Consider the following 25597-nt stretch of genomic DNA (forward strand, 5'->3'; position numbering starts at 1 on the left):
TGTAGCATGTGTCTGTCAATTGCCTGTCATGAATGGGCATGTCATAAATGGCAAAGAAGGAAGCAAAATGTCTTCCTTGATATAACTGATTCAGTGGGCAGGTATATAGTTGCAGAATTGTATTTTTACAAACTGCTACAATAAGAAGTCAAACTGTACAGACAGACTGGGGCCAGGGTACTTTCTGCCCCAAACCTATCGGCTTTTGCAAACTACACATTTACACGTTGGTGCTGGCTTTGGTGCTAAGAAAGACTCAAACTTCTTAGTTATTATATTAGTTTACTGTAAATCTGTGAGCCAGGTAGACGCAGTGGTGTTCTGAATTTCTGATACTTTGTTTGTTCTGTTAACTTTACTACATAGTAAGGAAGCAAAGAAACAATGAAAGTCTCAGGTTTTGTCTCAGAGTCAGATTAGTCTTAGTTTGATTCGGTATCTGGCTCACAGATTGTCATCTTCTAACAGCCTATTTCACTTTTAATCACCATCTACATGTACATTAAATACACAACACCATGCAAGGTGAAAGGACTACTTTATAGTTATATTATGTAATAGCCTAATTAATGTGCAGGAAATGTTGATGATCTTTATAAATAAACACACCAATTAAGAGGCTGCAGTGAGAAACAAAATATGCAGCCTGTGGCTGGTACCCCAACATCTCAAGATTGTGGAGTGCTGTTTTACCAAATACTTTAGATTGCTACCCAAACCCACAAAATTTATTTTACAGTATTTTATTATTACTAATTTATTTTTTTACATTTATTAGATAAAATTAACTTTATATTTTCAGTCTTATTGGTATACCATAATAACATTATAATTTATGCTGTGATTTGTCATTTGTCCTGTAAATTTGTTGAATATCGATTTACCCCTTGCTTCTAAATTTGTAAGATTGATAAATTGTGTATAGTATGTCAGTTTAAATCAAAAGAGTGGCACATAATAGGCATTAAAGCACACAAAATGATAACACATTAAACAGCAAATAGTAGTATGTTGAGTCTAGTCCATAATCCCAAATGAATTGAACATTTCTTTCTAAATGGGCTGTTCAAGTGCCAAGTCATCAGAACTCTCTGTTTAGTGAATATACCAGACCATTCGTTGGTACTCCTCAGTGACATTTTGCTCACATTATAGGCCATTTTTACAGTAACATGCAAGTAGAAATTCCAAAGCAAAATTCTAATTTGAAGCAGTCAGCAGAAAATGCAATGTGGTGATTGCTCCAAATAGAGCACTGTGCCTCAGAACTGTTCCAGCTCTCCCTTGATAATAGAGGCACTCTGTATACTGAACATGAAATATGTTAAAACTGTGATATGGAGGTGAACTATGTAGCTTATATTAAAACAAATAGAACTACAGTACAAGCAAGTACATCAGCAGCTAGAGACAGAATTAATTAATACATATATAGAAATGGAATAGAGATTGTACAAATTATAACACTGTACATGAATACATAGAGAACAGACACCAGAAAGAGCTTAGTTGTTTCACTTGTAATTTAGCCCTTATCAGCCGTCATCTGACTTATAGGTGTCTTGAACATGAATCTCAGACTTGCATGGTTAATCTGTGACACCAAAAGTGACACATCTCTAATAATAATCGCATGTAGTGCATTCTTTATTGCACATACACATATGCAGTATTAGCGCTAATACACATTTAAAGTGTAAAGCTCTGCATTCCAAATTTGCACATGGTGAATAAAAATGGATAGGTCACACATATAACCATCCAAATACCTTGAAGTTAAATATTGAAATGTTTTATCATTCAAGTATGCAAGGTTTACAGCGCATAGTCATTGCATAATACATTCATTGCTAACCCTGGCACTTCGGATATTTGTAAACTACTTAAACATTTGCCAGGTATCTAGATATGATATGATTAGTTTTTAAACACCAGACTTGCTGAGCAATGGAAAAGGGTAGTTCAAAGTTATCTGCAGTGCCCAGACTAGCCGTCACGGGTACAGAGTGTACAGAGAAATATAAACATGCTTAGATTATTGTTAATATATTTATAAAATACCAACCCATATCACAGTGCAGCATTATGGGCATAGACTACATACAAGCAGTTCATGTTGACGGAATTTTTTTTTAACGTACTGGATCAAAAGGAGAGATTGACCTTGCCTGAATGAGACTGCTGTCACAGGTTGGGCGAAAACACTAAACCAGGCCTGTCCAACCTGCGGCCCCCCAGATGTTGCTAAACTACAACTCCCATGAGTCTTTCAATGAAACAGATAGCCAAGGAATCATGGGAGTTGTAGTTCAGCAACATCTGGGGGCCGCAGGTTGGACAGCCCTGCACTAAACCATAAGCACAGGCGTGATATATTAATAATTTTAAGATGTATAGTGTGCTGTATTATTTATTTTCTTCTCTCATCACAATGTGTATACAAGTGCTGACTATTTGGCATCACAAATATAGTCCTTAAACTCACAATTAAATACAGCAAATTGCAAGAGAATAGTACATTTTATGAAGCTGTATTGTCAGAGGTGTTACCAGGTCCCTTAAAAATACCCATCATGACATTTGGCCATTTATCTATATTGTGACTACTTATATCTATTTCTGTTACAAACGTTAACAATTCTTAAGTAAAATAAATCTCAAAATAACAACATTCTACCGTATTAGATTGTCAGCTCTTCTGTCCACATACCCCTCAAATACATGGAATCTACAGCTGCTATATTTTCATTTTCATTATTATTATTTTTTTAAATTTTTCTATATATTTTATATCATTTTGCCAATAATGTACTTTTTCTCATTAATGTTTGTTTTATATTATTTTTAGTTGTTTTTTTTGGTATATATTGATATCATTTTTTTTTTTTAAATCCATTATTTTCTAGTAAAGCATATACATTATTATTTATATTTATACTACATATAAACAAAAATTTCCGTACAACATTTTATGTAATTCGCTTTTTATGAGTCATATTTGGTTTTAATTATTTTTATCACTATTATATTATTCATCATTTGCAAATATTTTATGAACTATAATTCAAAATTTAATTAAATTTAAAACATTTCTGTAATTTTTTCAAATTTAATTTTCCCATTATTTTTGTCATCCGTGCCTCTTCAGGCTTCCCGCTATTTTCGGTCAAAGGAAGGGTTAGGGTATGACCGGGCTCCGTTTACTCTCGTTTTGTTATTTATGTTATCTGCAGCCCAGCAGCGGGGCCCAAGGGAAAATGTCGGGTTCCTTTTTGCTGCCACCCCCAGCACCCGTGGCCAGGCCTGTCCCCCTTCCCCTGCCAGACACAAAACCTGTCACCAGCAACAGCTCTGTCCCTGAAGGAGGACTGTCCGCACCAGCATCGCCCTGTAAGTGACATTAATCACCCCAACACTCCCAAGCAAAATAGTTTAAACCCGTTTATTAATTTGCCCTTAGCATGTGATATCTGAGAGAGACAGAGAGTGAAAGTAAAATAAGATGAGGAGAAAGAGTGGCAGGGAAGAAGATTAAGTGTGAAGTTAGTAAGGAAACATCAAGTTTAGAAATTCAAAAGGGCATATATGTTTAAAGGGCAATTCTAGGACAACATTTTAAAAATGAAGTACCATGTGAATCAATGAAATATTCCAGCAGACTAATCTACTTTTTAAAACTTTTCCTCATGATTGTCCACTATGTATAGACTCTGTTCTCAATCTGAGTGAGTGGGAACAAGAGAACGGACACTGAGAGTGAAGCATAAGAAGGAGGAATAGTTTGGGAGAAAAGGTAAAATTATAGTGAGGCTGCAGAAATAGTAAATTAATGTCAAGTAGCTATCAAAAATTAGTTTTTTTTTAGACATCATAGGGAGACTAAAGAAAACACTTAGTTGATTATTGCTAATTCAGATACATTGATGCATGGTGGAATGCATTAAAACTGAGTAACTTTTCAAAGGGAAACAAACGCATGTCCACCTCATCTGAGCTAGATGGCAAAATGGAACTGTACAGAGATGCATAGGCTTTGTGGTAGAGCAGGCTTAAATGTAACAGCATATTATCATGCCACTGTATTTATGAAAAAGGTGATAGTAGGAGAGATCATATGTAAATCATTATGTCCATCAAAACTTCACAGCATGCACCTAACATACTAATTCATGTTCTTAGTGACCATTGCTCGTGCATTTTATGAGATGAAGCCCTTTACATTGCAATTTGTGGTGTGAAATAAAGCCAATTTTATACTTGAAACTTGATTAATGGTCAACCAAAAGTTATGTTAATATATAGGGCAAATTAAAAAGAGAGAAAATCTAATCTGAAATCCTTCTAGTTCAGTTCTGATAGATATTTTCTTTTAATTAAATGTATACAAGTATGTTAAAGCAGCCCTTCTCTGTAACTTATTAGGCATTTTTATTTCATTCAGGGTGACACAGTCACCAAGGAAGCCCTGTGTTACAGTAAGCCAGTCAACTAGTGTGAGCAACAGTTATTTTACATTATAGCATGCAATTCCAGCAACAATATAATTTAAGCCCCATAACACAAGAAGAGCTGACAATCTATTACCTCAACAGCAAAAATCTTTAAGGAAATGTTGTGTCAGGTGAGGCCATTTTGTGCCAGTGCACATATTATCATAAATTAAATTAAATGAATTTCTCTCTAAAGTAAGTATAATTTATGATTGAGTAATCCATCTTGGTACAGATTATAAATTATACATTATACACACTATTATAAATTTGATTTGAATGCAGTTTGTAGCATAATTAAGGATGTGGATTCTAGAGCTTATGTGTAACAAGCATTCCACTGAAAAGACACAATACTACAAATAGGAAAGTTCCTCCCATTACATGAGAAATATCTAAGGTTTTTGCTAGACGAGTGGTTCTCTAAACATTTTTTGGAACAAAGCACGCTTGAATTTTTGTATTTTTCATTTTATTGCAGCCTTGCCTGAGAGGAATGCTATCTTCTAACTAAATTGACTTGGTAGTTCTGAATGTTCGCAAAAAGTGAATCCCTAATATTAATGATAACCACAAAAAACAATAAAATAAAAAAAAAAACATCGTAATCACTGCATTCAACCTATTACAGAGCTCAAGTTCCCTTAAGGCATGAGGCCCCAGCACACTGGTTAAAATCGATGTGCTAGCTAAAAATTATGTATAGAGGCCTTTATTACGGGTGACTAATTGAAAAAAACTCAAACAATAGCTGTTAAAATCGGTCCCAAGAATTACACATTTACAGAGGTGAAACTAACTGCATTCATTTTACACATTGACACATTTGGAACATCAGACATACAAACAGAAGGCTTAAGACATTTACTAAACAAAATTCCTAGAAATGGTCGCTGTGTTTAAAAAAGGGCACTACAGACCATGCAGTACACTAATAGGGGATTTACACCATTGTTTGACAATCCACTTAGGCACCTAACCACATAAAGCTTGAAAACAAGCAATACATTTGCTATCAATATATATATATATATATATATATATATATATATATATATATATAACTATATATATATATATATATATATATAACTATATTGCATTGAATGTGCATCACAACAATATGATTGGACTGAGAAACTCATATTTAAAGAAATGCTATAGGGTGAAGAACACAAATGTTTTCCTGACCCTATATTGTTAAAAACACCATCTTGCCCCCCTGAATATAGTAAAATGTTATCTTTATTCCAGGCTGCTGCTGCTGGCTCTGCCCCTGATATACCTGCTTGGCTGACATCATTAGAAGTTATGATCTCAACCAATCACAATGCTTTCCCATAGGATCCTATGGATTGGTTTAATGTATCAAGGAGGCAGAGCCAGCCTTGGCCAATTAGCATCTCCTCATGAAGAAAGTTGAGCATCTCCATGCAGAGGGTGAAGACACTGAATGTCAGTGCTGCACAGTTTGCAGCATTGCATCAGGAAGCACCTCTAGTAGCCACCTGAGGAGTGGCCAGTGGAGGTATCCCTAGGCTGTAACGTAAACACTGCCTTTTGTCTGAAAATATAGTGTTTACTGCAAAAAGCCTGAATGGGACTGATTATACTCACAAGAACAAATACAATAAGCTGCAGTTGTTGTTCTGGTGACTATAGTGTCCCTAAAAACTCAATTTAATTTGGTGTAGTTTTTTAAATCATGTGCTTAAAGCATTATCCTGCCCAGTTAACTAACTAATACTAAGATGAGAAGATGGAAAAGCATCAGCATGGACATTACAAATACCCATTTAATACTGAAAGGACCCTGGTTGCTGGGCCCGGCAGTATGGTAGGAATCTGGCAATTGGGCATGGCTCCATAGAAGCTGGTTATTAGCAGTAAAGTCTTGGTTGCTTTGAAGGGCACTACAGCAGAATAGACACTGCAATAAGTGCCTGGATATTGGGCATGGTAGAAGCTATAGATGTCTAATTATTGTGCAGTGCACTGCAGGAGGTGAGTACAACAGTTAATAACTGGTTATTTGGCAGGGCTCTAGAGTAAGTGTCTGGTTATTGCCACCATTACTTCAGTAGTTGCTACATGGCCATGGTGCAGCTCTAGATGACTGATTGTTAGACAGACCATTGTAGTAAGCATCTGCTTGTTGCTGGGCCAGGCAGGATAGAAACTGACTGGTTATTGGCCATTGCACTGCAGTAGGCACACTGTTATTGGGCAGGGTATTGGAGTATGTGAATGGTTAGTGGCAACAGTACTGCAGTAGGTAATCGGGTATTGGCCAGCACACTCCAGTAAGTGTCTAGTTACTAAGGACACCTTTTATTTTGCCAGATTATCCTGCATTGTTCAAATACTTCATAAAGTTGCATAAAGGCACAACGCAAAGTATTATCTAAATGAAATAAAATATCACTTAAGTGGAAAAAAAGAATGGAGTGGCTATTAACAGGCTGTATTTAATAATATTTTTATTTGCAAATTGCTGCATATAATAACTATTTTTTTCTATACAAGCACATACCACAATAGTATTTGCCTGGCTTCTGTGGAACATCACAGCAGTTAGTTTCTGGTCACTGGCCAAATTAATGCAGTAAGAACTTTGTAATTGATCAGTCCACAGCAGTAGATGCTTGGGTATTAGGCACTGCACATTTCAGATAATTGGACAGGGCACTGCAGTTGTTGTCTGATTCATAATATTGTAACTACAGTAGATTCTGCAATTGGTCCCCGACTATTTAGCTTGACACTGATGTAGCAGCCAATAACAAGTGATTGCCTTGTTATTGGCCAGGTGACTGTAGTAATTGCCTTTTTATTGGCCAGGTGACTGTAGTGAGTGCTTGTTAATGGCCAGGTAACTGTAGTAATTGTCTTGTTATTGGCCAGGTGACCGTAGTGAGTCCCTTGTTATAGGCCAGGACAGTGAAGTACGTGCCTGGGCAGGGCACAGATGTATATACGTGGTTATTGGACAGGACACTGCAGTAGGAGCCTGTTGATTGGGCAAGCCACTGTAGTAAGCAGCTGATTACTAGACAGGGCACTACAAAAATTACTGGTTACTGACAGGGCACTGCATTAGGTACCTGGTTACTGGGTTCGGTGCTGAATAGTGTAGCTATTGGAAAGGGCTGTGCAATACGTCCCTGGTTATTGGGCAAGGTGCTGTAGGCATATGATTAATAAGCAGGGCACTGCAGTACTAAAGTGTGTATTGAGAATGAAACTACATTAAGTGTCCTGTTGCTGGGCAGGAAATTGCTGTTGGTGCCTGTTTAATGGGTATTCCACTGCAGTAAATGCCTAGTTAATGGGCTAGGTACTGTAACAAGTAGATTTTGGGTAGGGCACTGCAATAGGCGCCTGATTACTGGACATGGCACTGCAGTAGGTAGATGAGCAATACTCATTATGTGCCTCTCTATTTTGCAGTAGGTTTTCAGCTGGGCAATGCATTAGGTTCATGTCAAGAATTACAATACTCCGTTAAAAGCTACTTAACTCTTCTGTTCTGCCTATTTACCCCAAATGGTACAAATATATAATAAGGTCTCATTAGAGCATAGCTTAATACATCTATTTTCACTTTGTCGCCCCCACATTTTCCAATTCTCAACAAAATAATTACTAAATTTAGAATTAAGTGGATATAACAGTTAGTATATAAAAATAACAAATACATTTTTGCTCACCAAGACAGATTAGTGCACACACAACTACATTTTCCTATAGTACCATTTATTAACGACTTTTAGAAGATACAATATAACAATAGCAGCAAAAGTGTGTATATTGCTGCAGGATATATATATATATTTGCGTGTCCAGTGTGTGTTTAGATATGTGCGTTTGTGAAGAAAGATGTGTTGTATTAGTTTTGTGTTTGATTGCTTATATATCTTTCTCTCTTTCTTTTCCCCCATTTGTTCTATTATTGTGTGTATGTATGTGCGTATGTGTGTTACTCTGTACCTATCATTGTGTGTTACTTTATACATTATGTGCTACATCTGCCATTCATTTGCTTTCGTGTTATTTTGATGTTATGTGCGTCTCTGTATTGCATGTTATCATGCTGTTGTATTGTGCGGTTCTCAATATTTGTCAATCTGTTATGTCATTGTTTTGCATCATTGTGTTGTGTTGCTGTTGTGTGTTGTTGTGTAGCATTCTCAGCGCCTCCCGCCGGGTCCAACAGGTTTGTCACAATTGGATCACGAGACAGCAACTTTCTGAACCTCCCCCAGCAGTCTCAAGTAAGTCAGAACTCTTCCCTAATCTCTAACAGAGCACACCTAATCTGCAGCATGACACTGTGTTAACTGTAATACATAACTCCATAAACTGCAACACAGAACTCTCTAATACACAACAAACTAAACTCTAGAATATATCAGAGCACTCACAAACCTGTAATGCAGTACACTATAATCTTTAAATCTAATCTGTAACCCAGCACTCAGTAATCTGTGACACAAGACACTTTACTGTTTAACACTGCTTTCCTTAATGTGTAATCTAGCGTTTACTAATCTGCAATGAAGCACTCTGTAGTATGTAAAACAGCACTCTATACTCTGTAACATGGTACTTTTCAATTGTAACAAAGCACTTTATGTTGTTGTATTCTTGTCGTGTGATATAACAGCCCTGTTCTGTAATGCCAGTATGCCAAACATATATCACAGAGTTCTCTAATCTGTAACAAAGTGTTTTTTATTCTAATATGTAATGCAGCATTCTGTAATCTGCAAGAAAGTGCACTCTAATCTGTGACAGCATTTTCTAATCTGTAACACAGCACTCTCTATATGTAAGCAAACTGTAATGTGTAGCACCTGTATCCAGAATCTCACAGAAAATATTCCAAACAGTAATGCAATTCTTAAAGGTAGCACAGTGGTTGCTACTCTGTAAAACAGCACTTTCTAATCTGTAATGCAATTCATTGGGATGTTTGTACCAGTTTTGTTTGTTTTGAAAAATTTATATTTTTCTTTGGCTTCTCACATGATAAAATGACTTTGAATGTAGCTGTATATGTTGGTATCAGCCTCACTAACACACAGAAGAAGTTGCTCTCCCAATAAAGGATCCCTACAAATACCCATAAGAGCAGAGCGTTTGTCCATTTTTATAAAATTTTCTCACATCTATTAAGGACATTTCTATTTGTCTGCTAATGCTTTCCACACTGACTGAAAGGAACAATCAAAACACCATAACAACTACTTCACTATGTAGTAGTTATGGAGCCCTGGTGCTCACCCTTGCCACCCCAAAAAGTATTGCAATCACTTGCTAAAGGTTTGACAACTTACCTGAGATGTGCTTGACACCTGTCACCTGAGTTCCAAAAGCTCTCTGCATTGAGCTAAGCTAGGCTGGGCAGGGCTTAGCTCAATGCTTAGCTGAAGGGTTAGAAAAGGAGAGCTTATGGAAACTCCATGCAGCTCTTAATGGAATAAGTGAGTGGCGCCCAGCAGATCCCAAATAAGATGTTACATGTTAGAAACTGGTTTGACTATTTACACTGCGGAGCATCAGGGCACTACTGGCACCCTAACACCTACAGCATTCCATAGTGCTTATGGTACTTGGAGTATTCTTTTAAATATTGCATAAGGGATATATTATAATCTATGTGAATTTAGATCTCATCCAATATTTTTGTACAGGATGAATAAATAATTGATAAAAAATGTAATATATATATATATTTTTATTTTATTTTTTTAGGTATACACAATAGCTTACTTACTAGATTACTCTAATAAGTTTAAGTCAACCCATTTTTGCACGTTTTTACTTTTATTTTAAAATAAAAGTTAGCTCATGTATCCCTGTTTTGTTTCGGCGAAGAAATATAGATTTCCATTTTTTTTTAATCCTCTTTATAGTACAATAGCATTGTATAATTGACCTATTGTATATGGGCATGACAACATCAAACACTAGTCTTATCTATTCTGTTGTCATTATTACGAAGCTGCATTAAAGAATCACTATAGGGTCAGGAACACAAACCTGTATTCCTGACCCTATAGTGTTAAAACCACCATCTAGCCCCCCTGCGCCCCTCATGCCTCCATAAATATAGCAAAATCTTACTGTATTCAGGCCTGAAGCTGTAACTCTGCATGCTGTTGGCCTCAGAAAAACAAGCTGTCTGCTGACATCATCAGAAGTGGTGGCCTGATCCAATCACAATGCTTCCCCATAGGATTGGCTGAGTGGCTGAGACTGACAAAGAGGCAGATCAGAGGCAGAGCCAGCATGATTCAAACACAGCCCTGGCCAATCAGCATCTTCTCATAGAGATGAATTGAATCAATGAATCTCTATACGGAAAGTTCAGTGTCTACATGCAGAGGGAGGAGACACTGAATGTTTGGATGCATTTTAGGCAGCCATGACCCAGGAAGGATCTCTAACAGCTATCTGAGGAGTGGCCAGTGAAGTTATTACTAGGCTGCAATGTAAACACTGCATTATATCTGAAAAGACCGTGTTTACAGCAAAAAGCCTGAAGGTAATTGTTAAGACCTGCAGTGGTGATGGTGCTGCGGTCTCCTGTTCCTTTCCCAGCTGCTGAGTATCAGTGATTATAGCTCCTGCAGAGGTAGAGATGAATACAGCTTCCCAGACAATCCTTCCCAGTGGATAGAATATTCTTTCCCCAAACATGAGCCAAGACTTCATGAAGGGTGTAACAGAACTAAAGCTTTATTGAAACAGGCTGGCTTTTATGGGGGATCCTCATGCAAGAGGACCTCCCAAAACAAACAAACATATCACCAATCACTGTACAGTATTTTCTTAATACACGCCCTCCCTCTGCCTGGGAGATAGTGAGATAAGTTAAGGAGTAAATCAATTATCTCCAGGCAGAGGGCACACATTTTACCCAAACGTTGGAACACCCCTTTCCCCACAAGGTATCCCCACAAAATACATATCCCCTGATAGCCCCGATCTGGGAGGTAAACATATCCAAATTTCACCCAGATCGGTTCAGGGGTTCTTAAAAAGTGTGGAAGTCTTGTTTTACCGACCACACACGAGGCTCCTGCCCAAAACAGTTCCACAAATTCAGTGTGTGTGGTCGGTCAATTGGGAAAAAAGGCGAAAGCGGTCAAAATACCGAAGATACCCTCCTGGCTCATAGGAGCGATTGTTCCCCTGGTCCGTACGAACATAACTACCGAATGCCGCTCTTCTGGCTGTTCGGTAAGTAGGAGAAGCGGGCGTTCGGTAGTTCTCAGCAGTACTTCGTGCGGTCGAGTGTCCGATTTTAGTTCCAGACACTCGACGACCAAGTCCCGCTGACTCGCCTCGTGCGAACAAGATGGCCGCCGTTTTCGTTTCCACGTGGCGTTCGGCTATACGAACAGCGGCCACCCAGGGAACACTTAATTGCCGGTGCTTTAGATCACAACAAGCCAGGAGGGAGGTCGGGGTTCGGTAGTTGCAAACTGCCGAACGAATAATCCACTATAGGCAGAAAAATGAAACAAAATACACAGAAATAGAAGAAAAGGTCGGATGAGGTCCCTTTTTCTTCACAGTAATGATTCTACTCACCAGAACAAATTCAATAAGCTGTATTTGTTCTGGTGACTATAGTGTCCCTTTAATACAAATACCAGTTAACTTACTAGTAACCATCTGCAGAATAATTTCTGTTTGCATGCTAATATATCAGACACTGTCTGAAATAAAGCAAAAGAAAACAAATAAAAAAGGAAACCTAAACATACACATATATAATATTACATAATATATAAATATTCAAGATGCAGTGCACTCCTGAGTGCCTTTCTACCCCATAACATATTATTGCAGTAACCCGGCTCCTGAGTGCCTTATTACCCCTGTAACATCTTATTATAGTAACCCGGCTCCTGAGCGCCTTATTACCCTGTAACATCTTATTACAGTAACCCGGCTCCTGAGTGCCTTATTACCCTGTAACATCTTATTACAGTAACCCGGCTCCTGAGTGCCTCATTATCCTGTAACATCTTATTACAGTAACCCGGCTCCTGAGTGCCTTATTACCCCGTAACATCTTATTACAGTAACCCGGCTCCTGAGTACCTTATTACCCTGTAACATCTTATTACAGTAACCCGGCTCCTGAGCGCCTTATTACCCTGTAACATCTTATTACAGTAACCCGGCTCCTGAGTACCTTATTACCCTGTAACATCTTATTACAGTAACCCGGCTCCTGAGTGCCTTATTACCCCGTAACATCTTATTACAGTAACCCGGCTCCTGAGTGCCTGATTACCCTGTAACATCTTATTACAGTAACCCGGCTCCTGAGCGCCTTATTACCCTGTAACATCTTATTACAGTAACCCGGCTCCTGAGTACCTTATTACCCTGTAACATCTTATTACAGTAACCCGGCCCCTGAGTGCCTTATTACCCTGTAACATCTTATTACAGTAACCCGGCTCCTGAGTGCCTTATTACCCCTGTAACATCTTATTACAGTAACCCGGCTCCTGAGTGCCTTATTACCCTGTAACATCTTATTACAGTAACCCGGCTCCTGAGTACCTTATTACCCTGTAACATCTTATTACAGTAACCTCCTTCCTGAGTGCCTTATTACCCCTGTAACATCTTATTACAGTAACCCAGCTCCTGAGCGTCTTATTACCCTGTAACATCTTATTACAGTAACCCGGCTCCTGAGTGCCTTATTACCCTGTAACATCTTATTACAGTAACCCGGCTCCTGAGTGCCTTATTACCCCTGTGACATCTTATTACAGTAACCCGGCTCCTGAGTGCCTTATTACCCTGTAACATCTTATTACAGTAACCCGGCTCCTGAGTGCCTTATTACCCTGTAACATCTTATTACAGTAACCCGGCTCCTGAGTACCTTATTACCCTGTAACATCTTATTACAGTAACCTCCTTCCTGAGTGGCTTATTACCCTGTAACATCTTATTACAGTAACCCGGCTTCTGAGTGCCTTTTTACCTGTAACCCGGGTCCTGAGTGCCTTATTACCCTATAACGTCTTATTACAGTAACCCGGCTCCTGAGTGCCTTATTACCCTGTAACATCTTATTACAGTAACCTGGCTCCTGAGTGCCTTATTACACTGTAACATCTTATTACAGTAACTCAGCTCCTGAGCGCCTTATTACCTTGTAACATCTTATTACAGTAACCCGGCTCCTGAGTGTCTTATTACCCTATAACATCTTATTACCGTAACCTGCCTCCTGAGTGCCTTATTACCCTGTAACATCTTATTACAGTAACCCGGTTCCTGAGTGCCTTATTACCCTGTAACATCTTATTACAGTAACCCAGCTCCTGAGCGCCTTTTTACCCTGTAACATCTTATTACAGTAACCTCCTTCCTGAGTGGCTTATTACCCTGTAACATCTTATTACAGTAACTCAGCTCCTGAGCGCCTTATTACCTTGTAACATCTTATTACAGTAACCCGGCTCCTGAGTGTCTTATTACCCTATAACATCTTATTACCGTAACCTGCCTCCTGAGTGCCTTATTACACTGTAACATCTTATTACAGTAACCTGGTTCCTGAGTGCCTTATTACCCTGTAACATCTTATTACAGTAACCCAGCTCCTGAGCGCCTTTTTACCCTTTAACATCTTTTTACAGTAACCCGGCTCCTAAGTGCCTTATTACCCTGTAACGTCTTATTACCTTGTAACATCTTATTACAGTAACCCGGCTCCTGAGTGTCTTATTACCCTATAACATCTTATTACCGTAACCCGCCTCCTGAGTGCCTTATTACCCTGTAACATCTTATTACAGTAACCCGGTTCCTGAGTGCCTTATTACCCTGTAACATCTTATTACAGTAACCCAGCTCCTGAGCGCCTTTTTACCCTTTAACATCTTTTTACAGTAACCCGGCTCCTAAGTGCCTTATTACCCTGTAACGTCTTATTACCTTGTAACATCTTATTACAGTAACCCGGCTCCTGAGTGTCTTATTACCCTATAACATCTTATTACCGTAACCCGCCTCCTGAGTGCCTTATTACCCTGTAACATCTTATTACAGTAACCCGGTTCCTGAGTGCCTTATTACCCTGTAACATCTTATTACAGTAACCTGGCTCCTGAGCGCCTTATTACCCTTTAACATCTTTGTACAGTAACCCGGCTCCTGAGTGCCTTATTACCCTGTAACGTCTTATTGCAGTAACCTGGCAGATTTCAACTTTATCTTTAGCTATCTTTACATGGAAAATATATGTATGTTTGCATGTATTTTATATGTGTGTGTGTTTATATGTGTATGCATACTTGGAACTGAAAACAAAGAAACCTCAAATTACTTTTTTAGTTACATATTTTTCAAATACATAAAAAGAAATGTGTCAACATATTTCTTAACTATGTGCAGTGACTGAAGAAAAAAAAAAAACTCAATGCAAAATTCTTAATTTGTGTACACATATATATACAGAAAGCTAGCCCAACAAGTGGTTATACATATCACATGAAACAAGCTGAAGGATATGTGTGCATTGTATTGAGTTTGAGGTAAGTACGCACTTTGTAAAAAATGGGCTTAAAAGGGGGATCCCCCTGGCAGCCAACTTTTTAATCACTGTTGTCATGTATAAACATGTCTGGTATCCCTTTACAATGAGACATGGTGTCACTTCCAGAACAATGGGGGCACTCTGTACTCCCCAATCCTTCTAAGAAATAGCTGCAAGTATTAAGCCTTCCCATACATTATAAAAAAGAAAATGTACTGAAAACAAATATATATATGCAATACATTTTTAAAATGACTCATGTTAAGATGCTAGATAAAACCGTTTAATCTCAAGTTGTTAATAAAATGTTAATTAAAATGATGGGCAATGCACAGGCGGTGCATGTACTGTGCCACCTAAACTAAAGCAGGAAGATTTTTATAAAAATAAAAGGTAAATCTTTTAAATTTGGCTCCGATAGTATCCAAAAGTATATTCCTAATGCTAGTATCCCTATGCACCTAAATGATTGTCATTATTCCCCCCCCCGCCCCCAAGTAAAGAGTTAAATAAAAAAACCTTTTAAACATATACCCGATTACAGGGCTGAGGGCTCTTCCTCCCCTCACGCAGACTATCTGTGGGAACCTAATGCGATAGTCCGAGTGTCGCACACGGTTTTGGCTTTCCCCAAAGGAAGGATTGATTCGATGCTCTCCTATGTGAGATTTCAACACGCTGGATGTCCTCATGCAAAGTGCCTTTAGTCTGTCTGATAGACAGCCACTAGAGGCAATCTTTAACTTGACATTGCAGGGTTAAGGGAGACTGCACCCAGACCTAATGAGATGAAGTGGTCTGGAATCCTAAAGTGTCCCTTTAAAGCTTAAAGGGACAGTTTAGGCCCCATAACAACTTAATCTAAATTAAGTTGTTATGGTGCCAGAAGGCCCCCCATGCTCACTCTTACCCTACGGAACTAAACCATTTTAGAATGGCTTAATGACAAACTTTCCTCCAGCGCCGATCGCAGCATTCCCTCCCCACCCGACATCTAAAATTTCAGTTTCAGGAAGCGGTTGGAATTATTGAAATTTACAGTGGAGTGGAAGGGTGATTTAAGCTGCACTAAAAGCAATACTGCCATGCCATACGTACCTTACCTCAATCTGTTGCTCTTCTGTTCCTTACTTCTAATTTGTTCTTCTTTTTGCAATCTATTTGTCCTAAAATACATATTAGGGACTATTGCCTTATGTGTTTTTCCTCCACTTGACAAAAAGCAGAGCTATTTTTGTCACTTCCCTCAGCTGTCGCTAGCGATGGCTGTAAGAATAAGGCATTGTCTTACTCGTTGCCAGACAATTTCTTTGGAGGCTGCTGTCGTTTCACAGGATTCTCCATAGACCTTAGTGCTATACTCACACATGCGTGTGAATATAGCACTGATGTTGGATCCTGAAGAGGACCCTCCGGATGCAGATGGTGGTGGATAAAGATTAAAGGACCACTCTAGTGCCAGGAAAACATACTCGTTTTCCTGGCACTAGAGTGCCCTGAGGGTGCCCCCACCCTCAGGGACCCCCTCCCGCCCGGCTCTGGAAAGGGGTTAAAACTTACCTTTTTCCAGCGGTGGGCGGAGAGCTCTCCTCCTCCGATCCTCCTCTTCTCCTCCCCGTCGGCTGAATGCGCACGCGCGGCAAGAGCTGCGCGCGCATTCAGCCGGTCACATAGGAAAGCATTCATAATGCTTTCCTATGGACGCTTGCGTGCTCTCACTGTGATTTTCACAGTGAGAATCACGCAAGCGCCTCTAGCGGCTGTCAATGAGACAGCCACTAGAGGAAATAGGGGAAGGCTTAACCCATTCACAAACATAGCAGTTTCTCTGAAACTGCTATGTTTCTGAAAAAATGGGTTAACCCTAGAAGGACCTGGCACCCAGACCACTTCATTAATCTGAAGTAGTCTGGGTGCCTAGAGTGGTCCTTTAAGGTAAGTAAAACTCAATTTCCCCAGCAACCACCAACCGGCAAAATCACCATTGAGTGGTCTTTGCAAATGATTAATTAAATAATGAAACCTCTCCCTCTTGGAGTGACTTGTTCCTGTTACATCTTTCACAGCAGTTTTGCTTCCGTACCCTATGTTCTCTGTTGATATCATATATCACATTGACACACACATACTTACACACATTAATTAAACTTGCGCTGCACAAAACAAACACAGGGCTTTTCCCCATTCAAGGTTGTGGGGTTCTTTGATAGACTCATACACATTAAGCCAGGGCTTGACAAATCCCAGGCGCCAGATCGCCACCCGCGGGTACATGGAGGATGCCACTCGCCTGCGGAAGCACTGTGCGAGGCCGCCACCCGCGGGAGCATTTGATTGCATCTGCTCTCTGCTCCCTCGCGCTGTGTAATGATGTCGGGAGCCGGAATATGACGTAATTCCAGCTCCGGCATCATTACAGAGCGCGAGGGAGCAGAGAGGAGCTACAGGCAGAGTACTGCTCCTTCACACATAGGAAGAGTGCAGCCCCACTGGACCCCAGGAAAGACTCACTCAGCTCTCCCAAAGGTAGGGAGGATGAGTGGGTTTCAATTAAAACAAAAATGTGTGTGTAAGCCTGTCAAGAGTGTGTGTTTGTGAGAGAGCCTGTCAGACTGTGTGTGTTTGCGAGAGAGCCTGTCAGACTGTGTGTGTGTTTGTGAGAGAGCCTGTCAGACTGTGTGTGTTTGTGAGAGAGCCTGTCAGACTGTGTGTGTTTGCGAGAGAGCCTGTCAGACTGTGTGTGTTTGCGAGAGAGCCTGTCAGACTGTGTGTGTTTGCGAGAGAGCCTGTCAGACTGTGTGTGTGTGTTTGTGAGAGAGCCTGTCAGTGTGTGTTTGTGAGAGAGCCTGTCAGACTGTGTGTGTTTGTGAGAGAGCCTATCAGTGTGTGTTTGTTAGAGAGCCTGTCAGTGTGTGTGTGTGCTGTCAGAGTGAGCGAGCCTGTCAGAGTGTGTGTGTGAGAGAGCTTGTCAGTATCTGTATGTGTGTGTGTGAGCGAGAGCCTGTCAAGAGTGTGTGTGAGCACCTGTCAGAGTGTGTGCGTGCAAGCTTGTTGTCAGCATGTGTGTATGTGTGAGAGCCAGTCAGTGTGTGCGTGCGCGTTTAGGTACCTGCCCCCTCCGATCGCATGAAGGTGTTTTTTTACTAACCTTTCTTCCCATTTTCCCACGTGTGCCAGTTTTGCCATGGCTGAGATGATCAATCTTTATGATCTCAGCTAAGGCAATGCTCTCCCTTAGGAAAGCATTGGGAGGATTTTGTGCATGCGCAGCAAATGTACCAATCCGCATCTCCTCATAGAGATGCATTACATTAACCAATCTCTATGGGGAACATTCAGCGCCTCCATGCAGAGCTTGGAGACACTGAACCTGGGTGCTGCACGTGGTGCAGCAGTGACCCAGAACTCTCTAGTGACCTGTCAGGGACAGGCTATAGACACCAGAACAACTACATCAAGCTGTAGTGGTTCTGGTGACTATAGTGTCCCTTTAGGAATTGCACTTTCTCGTTGGAAATGACTGGCTCCTAACTTTTTTAGCTGGCTCCTATATTCCAAACAAATTTGTCAAGCCCTGCATTAAGCATTACTTTAGTTTTTTGCTCTGGAGGTCTGTGATACACTCAAACACACTGCACATTACTGTGAGTTTTAATAATGAGGACGTCAAGGATTGTCCTGTAATTTTAGTCCACAACAACAAAGAAAATCTCAATAAGTAATGTAAATGTGACAAACACAGAGCTTCAGCGCAATATAGCTCACAGGATTGTTTGGTACGGTTGTGTATTGAGAATCTCCAACGCAATAATCTCTGTTTGTATGTGGCACATCTGTGTAAATGTTGTATATGCATCCTTTGCGTGAGGGTGCTGTGTAGCCAAAAATCCTTCTGCTGGCCTTGTGCGTGCATGCGCAGCAACTGCCACAAATACAATGATCAAATATAGTTCAAAAATAGAATGGTTCTATAGAGAATAACTAGATTGATACATTCCTATGGAAGTTCTCACTTCCGCTTGAGCAGTCAATCAAGTAAAGTGAAGCAGGAAGCATTCTTGGCTGTCAGCTTAAAGGCTAGGTGGTGTTCCTAAACACATTTATAAAACTGCTAAAGTACTTTAGGGGTCTGCAGTGTGCTTTTAAACGTGATAGCAAGAATATTTGTTTAATTTGTAAACCTAAGTGCTTAACGCCTAAATGGCAGAGAATTTAGACTGCAGGGACATGATCTATACACCAACACTGCTTCATTAAGCTAAAGTTGTTTTGGTGACTATAGTGTCCCTTTAAGTGGGCTGGCACTGTTTATGAGATGTAATGTATAATAAGAAACAGAAAATGTTGGTCACATGCTGCATAACTGTTCAGCATCTCCACCTGCAGCCAGAACTAGTTAAAGTTAAAGGACCACTATAGGCACCCAGACCACTTCAGCTCAATTAAGTGGTCTGGGTGCCAGGTCCCTCTAGTGTTAACCCTGCAGCTGAAATGTAGCAGTTTCAGAGAACTGCTATGTTTACATTAGGGTTAATCCAGCCTCTAGTGGTTGTCTCATTGACAGCCGCTAGAGGCGCTTCCACAGTGAGAAGACGCTGGACATCCATAAGAAAGCATTGAGAAATGCTTTCCTAGGTGCGGTTAAATGCTTCAGCCCAGCGGGAGTGGGACCCTGAGGGTGGGGGGGACCTATAGCCCATATAGTGCCAGGTAAACCAACTTGTTTTCCTGGCACTATTGTGGTCCTTTAAGCATGGTGACACAAGTATTGACAGGTATAATGCAGCATGAAGCTGTAGCAACAATATTGCCTCCCAGAGCTGGGTGAATACAATAAGATATTTCAGAAATATTAAGCTACACAGTAGCTCCCATATTCGTGAAATCATGAAAACAATAGGGTGCTTAGAAACTTGGTTACTGCTACTAAATAGTTCTAAAGCAACAACATACTCTGTAGTTGGCAATTTGATAATATTATTCAAGACAATAAAAAAAAAAATGGTTCCATTTCTAAAAAATCATCCAAAACATTTACTTGTATTATTGATTTATTTTAATCACTTTTAATCCCTGCTTTACCACTTTCTCTTTTTCAGTCCTGGTTCCTTTGATATTATCGCCGAAATGCAAATCTGCGAGCAGAAGGAACAAAGATTTGTGACACAGACCCCCTTCAACCGTTCCACACACCAACCCGATACAGGAGACTAAAGGTGTATACCGCCAGAACAAGCTTGGAATACCAGAATGCTCCTTGTAATGTGTACAACAGAAAGAAAGCCTTTCTGGGGAGAACGTTTTAACATCTGAGTAACCTAACACCCCTCTGATAGAGAAGGAATAATGCCACTCCCTTACCATCCCAACATCTATCATCCCTGTCACCTTGTCTTTTTCAATGCTAGTGTGCTTGCCAACTCCCCTCCAATCCTCCAGAAATTCATCAGTAAAACAAAAGACACACACAGGAGGAGGCTATGCATCACAATGTCCGTCCCTTGTGCTGGAAGATGACATAATGACAGACAGGGAGATAAAGAATATAAAAACGGCCCCTCCAACTTACAAAGTGACATTATGATACAAGAGGGATCTTTTTGTTTGGACATGGAAGTTTTTCTTATCGCCACAGGGTGATACAGTGACGGACAAGAGGAACCCCAGCAATTGTCACCAATTGGTCAACCGTGGTCCCGTTTTGATTGGGTGGGATGTACAAGAGGTTTTATTCAAAGCAGGAGATTCCCATAAAACTATCCATCTCTTACTTTCAGTCATTTATGTTTTATTCAGCAAAAAAAAAAGATGAATTCTTAAATCAATTAGTGTTTTGTGGCCTTTTTTGTGTTAAAAAAAAAAGTTTAAAAAAAAAAAACACTTTTTAATGGGCCTATAGGCAAGGGACAATTACAACTTCAAAAACTTAAGTGCAATGATTTAAAACTAGCTTAGAACATTTTTAAGGTTAATATTTAAATGCACGGAATACATTTCTATTTTGTTTTAAGAAAATACAAAAAAAAAATGTTTTCCATTACTTTCTTTTTCCAAAAAGTCCTTTTTCTTTCCCAATGGACTCTAAAAAAAATAAATGGGAAATCTGTCTGTCTTCAGACGTTAACCTTTTTGGGAATTTTATTTTTCTTGCACTAAAGATTTGAAATATTTGTTTTTAGATGGGTTTTTTTTTTTGTGTTTAGCATCTGTTTTCCCATTGCACTATTTTACAAATGCTCTGTAAAAAGGAAAAAAAAAAAAAAAAGGAAAAAAAACTTTCAAAACTTTTTTTTTACAAAAATAAACAGCAGATTTAAATTTAATTTGAAACACTACTTTCTTGACAGCAAAAAAAAAAAATTAAAAATATTCTGTTTGTTTCATTTAACTGAACACTGCAGAATTAAAAAAAAAAAATTGTATTAGTGGAATTATATAAAACATTCCTAAATGTAGAAATAAATACATGCAATGTATTAATCTTCTGCTGTTATTTTAGGGGATACAATTTGACATTTTCATTATATTGAGGGTTTAAGCTTTTGTGCGTGCAACATTAGCACTGGTGCGAAGAAGTGTTGGCACTATACCCTTTAAATAAATGATCCTCTATTTATCTTATACAGCCATAGAAAATAAGAGTTATGTATGTTACTTACGCTTCAGCATTACAAAAAATGTTCCATTTACAATTATTGCACTTGTCGATAAAATAAATCTAGTTGAACATATATTGTGATATGAATTCTGCATCAATGTACAGCACCTGAACTCATTTCATATTAGGTCCTTATTCTACATGCAGTTCTCAAGTTTGACAAGTTTTACTGCCAGAAAGTGAAATCAATTTCTGGAATTGCCTTCATAGACAAGAAAAAATAAGAGCAGTTCAGGGCAATTGTAAAATAACTTTTTGTTAATCACAAAGAGACAAGTCTCTGTACATGTACCCCATGGTGACTTTGTAATAGAATAGATACTGTACCTCTATAATTAAAAATCCTCACTATAATTACTCTCTTATACACTATGAAATTATCTTGTTTGTTTTACATTTTACACCAACTAGCTGTAAATCTGATCTGATTCTTCATTTCATTGTGTTATTTTTGTTGTTGTATGGTTTTTTTTTTATTTCCAGAATATGCTGGAATTTATCAGGGGGGGGGGGTGGACATATTTTTGCACCTTTGTGAATAACCCTCTTATATGATTTTTTTGGGGAATTGCTGGAAGAATCATATTATTTGCTGCTGATTAACAAATGTCTTTAATGAGTGGATGTAAGATTTTGGGATCTAAAAGCAAAAACAACTGTCATCCCTTCGGTGCTTTGCTTTTATTTTGATTATATTGTATTGAAACCAACTTTAAAGCATTAATGCACTTTTTCCTTTCCATTCAGTTCTCCCAAGTTTTATAGATTTTAGGGTGTGTATAGTGTGGGGTCTTTGGAGAAGCAGAAAGATGTTAAATGACCCTTTGTAGAGGGAGACAACGCTGGATTTTTGTTCGTCCATGAAAATTCTTTCTGCTATAGGAATTAATTTCTGTTTCTGGAAGTAACTAATGCTTTTAATGTGTTTGGTGCTGGACACAATTAGGATGACTTTATGGAGAGTGATTTGTCCCTGAAACGTAGCCCTAAATTCTCCCAGCAAGAAGGTATCGCGTTTCATTTTTATACCAGCCTGCATAGTGCCTTTCTATAACACTGTAGTGGTTAGGACACGAGGAGCTGGGAAGTACAAAGGGTGGATGGGTCCTGCCCCCCAAAAAGACTAATAAGCCATACTAATTTCAATTTAATTTTCATATTGGGAAAAAAGACATTATAAAAAATACATTCAATGTTATGTAAATTTTGACCCATTCTATAGAAGTCATTAGAATTTTACTAAAAGGGAATATTTATTTTAATGTTTGACCTTCTTTGTGGTCAAATAAAAACATGATTTGAATGATAACATTTAGCAGAGCAATATGTTAGACAGGGTATACAAAATATATTTTTGTTTGACAAGTGGAAGGGTAGATCCCTCTACAAAGGGCAACAAATGTTCTCTGTTACTCCCCTGAAGGTAGAAATTTCTTGTAGCTTTTGAGAAAGGCAGCGTGTGTGCCTATATATATATATATATATATATATATATATATATATATATATATAGTATCATTACATTGCATATTCAGAATGGAAATCCCTCCTCTCTCCTTCATTTGGTATTTGACCCTCCATAAGTCCTATTCCTCTCTCCCCTACTTTTTACACATATTACCACTGTGTATGTTCCACTGCTCTCTACAGAATGTGTAAATGGAATGCTTGTGTCAGTATAGCAACCCTTCAATTCCTCCTTCAGCGTTCCCCCATTGCCTCGTTCCCAAATTACCATAATCCGCTCTCTGTTTATACTCTACTCTCATGCTTTCTACTCATATTACATATATATCTTTCTTCCCTTTCCACCTGCCTCATTCTTTTTTCCATATACATTCTTTTTTCTCACTTTATTCCCTCTAATCCTGTCTCAAGTTCTGTCAACATCTACAATCCCTGTGACCCTTGCCTTCTCATGTTCAGATATCCCTATCCCTCTTTTTCCAATCCCTACCATGTGCTCTCCTTTCCTATTTGTCCCACCTCTCTGTGTATTTTTCCCTGCTTGAAATATTATCAGTTTATTTTTTTTATACGTTTTTTAATCGCCCTCGTACCTGAATCGCGTCAAACTTTTCCTGCCCCATTTCCTACTTTTCCCTGTGCTTCCCCATTGGATGGCTATTATTATGTGTATGTGAAATAAAAATCATTTCCTGGAAATAATTTTACTTGTGTGGTGTATAATTTGCACATTTATAGTATTGGGAATGTGACATATTTCACTTTCTAAGAGTAAGTGCTAAGTTATCTACCAATCTCATAAGGCTGGTTGACAGATTAGAGACGTAGTACAGATTGCCAATCTGTCTGAGGGTGTCCAAATCCAAGAAGGTATCCAACAGGTCAACATTAAAAGACATGTAGAAAAATGGTGACCTGACTTCACGCTTAAAGGGACACTGCAAGCCGATATTAAGTTTTTAACTCTTGGAGTGTTCCTGTACTACACCAGATTCCAGGTGTGTTTTTGGTCTGGTCTCAGCTTTTTCTACAACTGGTACCAAACCTGTCAAGCATAATCTCCATGACATTGACATCTTTTCATTTTAGAATATATTCTAATATCATGTGTATTCCCACAATAATATATGTTCCTGAAGGATACACCAGGCATCTAAGATATAACTCAAGAAAGAATGCCGTTTGTGGTTGGTATTTTTCACATTCAAATAACACATATTTTTGACAATACAGAATGATAAATTAGAGCAGCGTTTCCCAATTGGTGTTCCGCGGAACCCTAGTGTTCTGCGGAACACTAACTGGGGTTCTGCCAAAAAAAAATTGAAAATAAAATGGCCGCGGGCGGCGAGGGAGCAATGGGCAGTGATCTCCCTGCTCAGCTCCCTCACGCGCACAGCAGTGATGCCGGAGCCGCAATATGACGTCACTCCGGCATCACTAAGAGGGAGGGAGCTGAGCAGGGAGATCTGAGCTCCCTCGCCGCCTGCCACCACCGTTCACCTGTCTGCCAGACCACCCGACCGCCAAGCTGCAGCCAGCCCCACTGGACCACAGGGACTTCATGCCAGCAGCCCCACTTGACCCCAGGGACTCCAAGCACTCCTAAAGGTAGGGGGGCTGGGTGGAGTAAAATGTTTAAAAAAATAAATAAATTGTATGTGTGTCTGTTAGAGAGTTTGTATGTGTTTGTCAGTGAGAGTGAATGTGTGCTTGTCAGTGAGTGTATGTGTTTGTCAGTAAGAATGCATCTGTTCTTGTCAATGAGAGTGTATATGTGTTTATGTGTCTGTAAAAGAGTATGTGTGTCTGTCAAAGAGTTTGTGTTTGTCAAGGAGAGTGTATGGGTGTCTGTCAAAGAGTGTGTGTGTTTGTCAGTAAGAGTGTATGTCAAAGAGTGTGTGTTTGTCTGTGAAAGTGTATGTGTGTCTGTCAAAGAGTGTGTATGTTAGTGTATGTGCCAGTATGTATCAGTGTGTTTGTATATGCCTGTGTGTGTCTATCTGAGTGTGTCAGTGTGTATCTGTGGGTGCAAGTGTGTGTGTATGTCACTGTGTGTATCTGAGTGTGTGTGTGTGTATTTGTGAGTCATGATGTGTGTGTCTGTGTATCTGAGTGTGTGTATCTGTGGTAAAGGTGTGTGTCAGTATGCATTTGTGTGCCAGTGTGTGTATATATCTGTGTGTCAGATACATATAAACACTGACACAGAGATACACACACTGGCGCATACAAACACAGATATACACACCTTGACACACACCGGCACATACCTTGACACAGATACATACATACACACACAGATACACACAGGTGTGTATCTGTGTCAGTGTGTGTATCTGTGCACTATCTGCTAGTGTGTGTATCTGTGTGTCATTTTCAGACATACACACAGGGCCG

At 39.3% G+C, this 25597-nt stretch overlaps 1 protein-coding gene across 10 annotated transcripts in view; it reads left to right on the top strand.

The window, feature by feature from the left end:
- The window catches only part of NFIX (nuclear factor I X), a 170707-nt gene extending 146808 nt beyond the window's left edge, over positions 1-23899 (top strand). For 7 of the 10 annotated variants that reach the window (XM_063449554.1, XM_063449549.1, XM_063449551.1 and 4 more), the window contains 3 exons: positions 3234-3390; positions 8676-8764; positions 20172-23899. In XM_063449554.1, the coding sequence (XP_063305624.1) occupies positions 3234-3390; positions 8676-8764; positions 20172-20186 (261 nt within the window). In that variant the 3' untranslated portion in view covers positions 20187-23899. The remainder of the gene's footprint in view (positions 1-3233; positions 3391-8675; positions 8765-20171) is intronic. The other 3 variants (XM_063449555.1, XM_063449558.1, XM_063449557.1) reach the window with 2 other exon arrangements.
- The last annotated feature ends 1698 nt before the right edge of the window (positions 23900-25597 follow it).

This window comes from Pelobates fuscus, chromosome 3 (genome assembly GCF_036172605.1).
Source record: "Pelobates fuscus isolate aPelFus1 chromosome 3, aPelFus1.pri, whole genome shotgun sequence".
In the NCBI taxonomy this organism is placed as follows: Eukaryota; Metazoa; Chordata; class Amphibia; order Anura; family Pelobatidae; genus Pelobates; species Pelobates fuscus.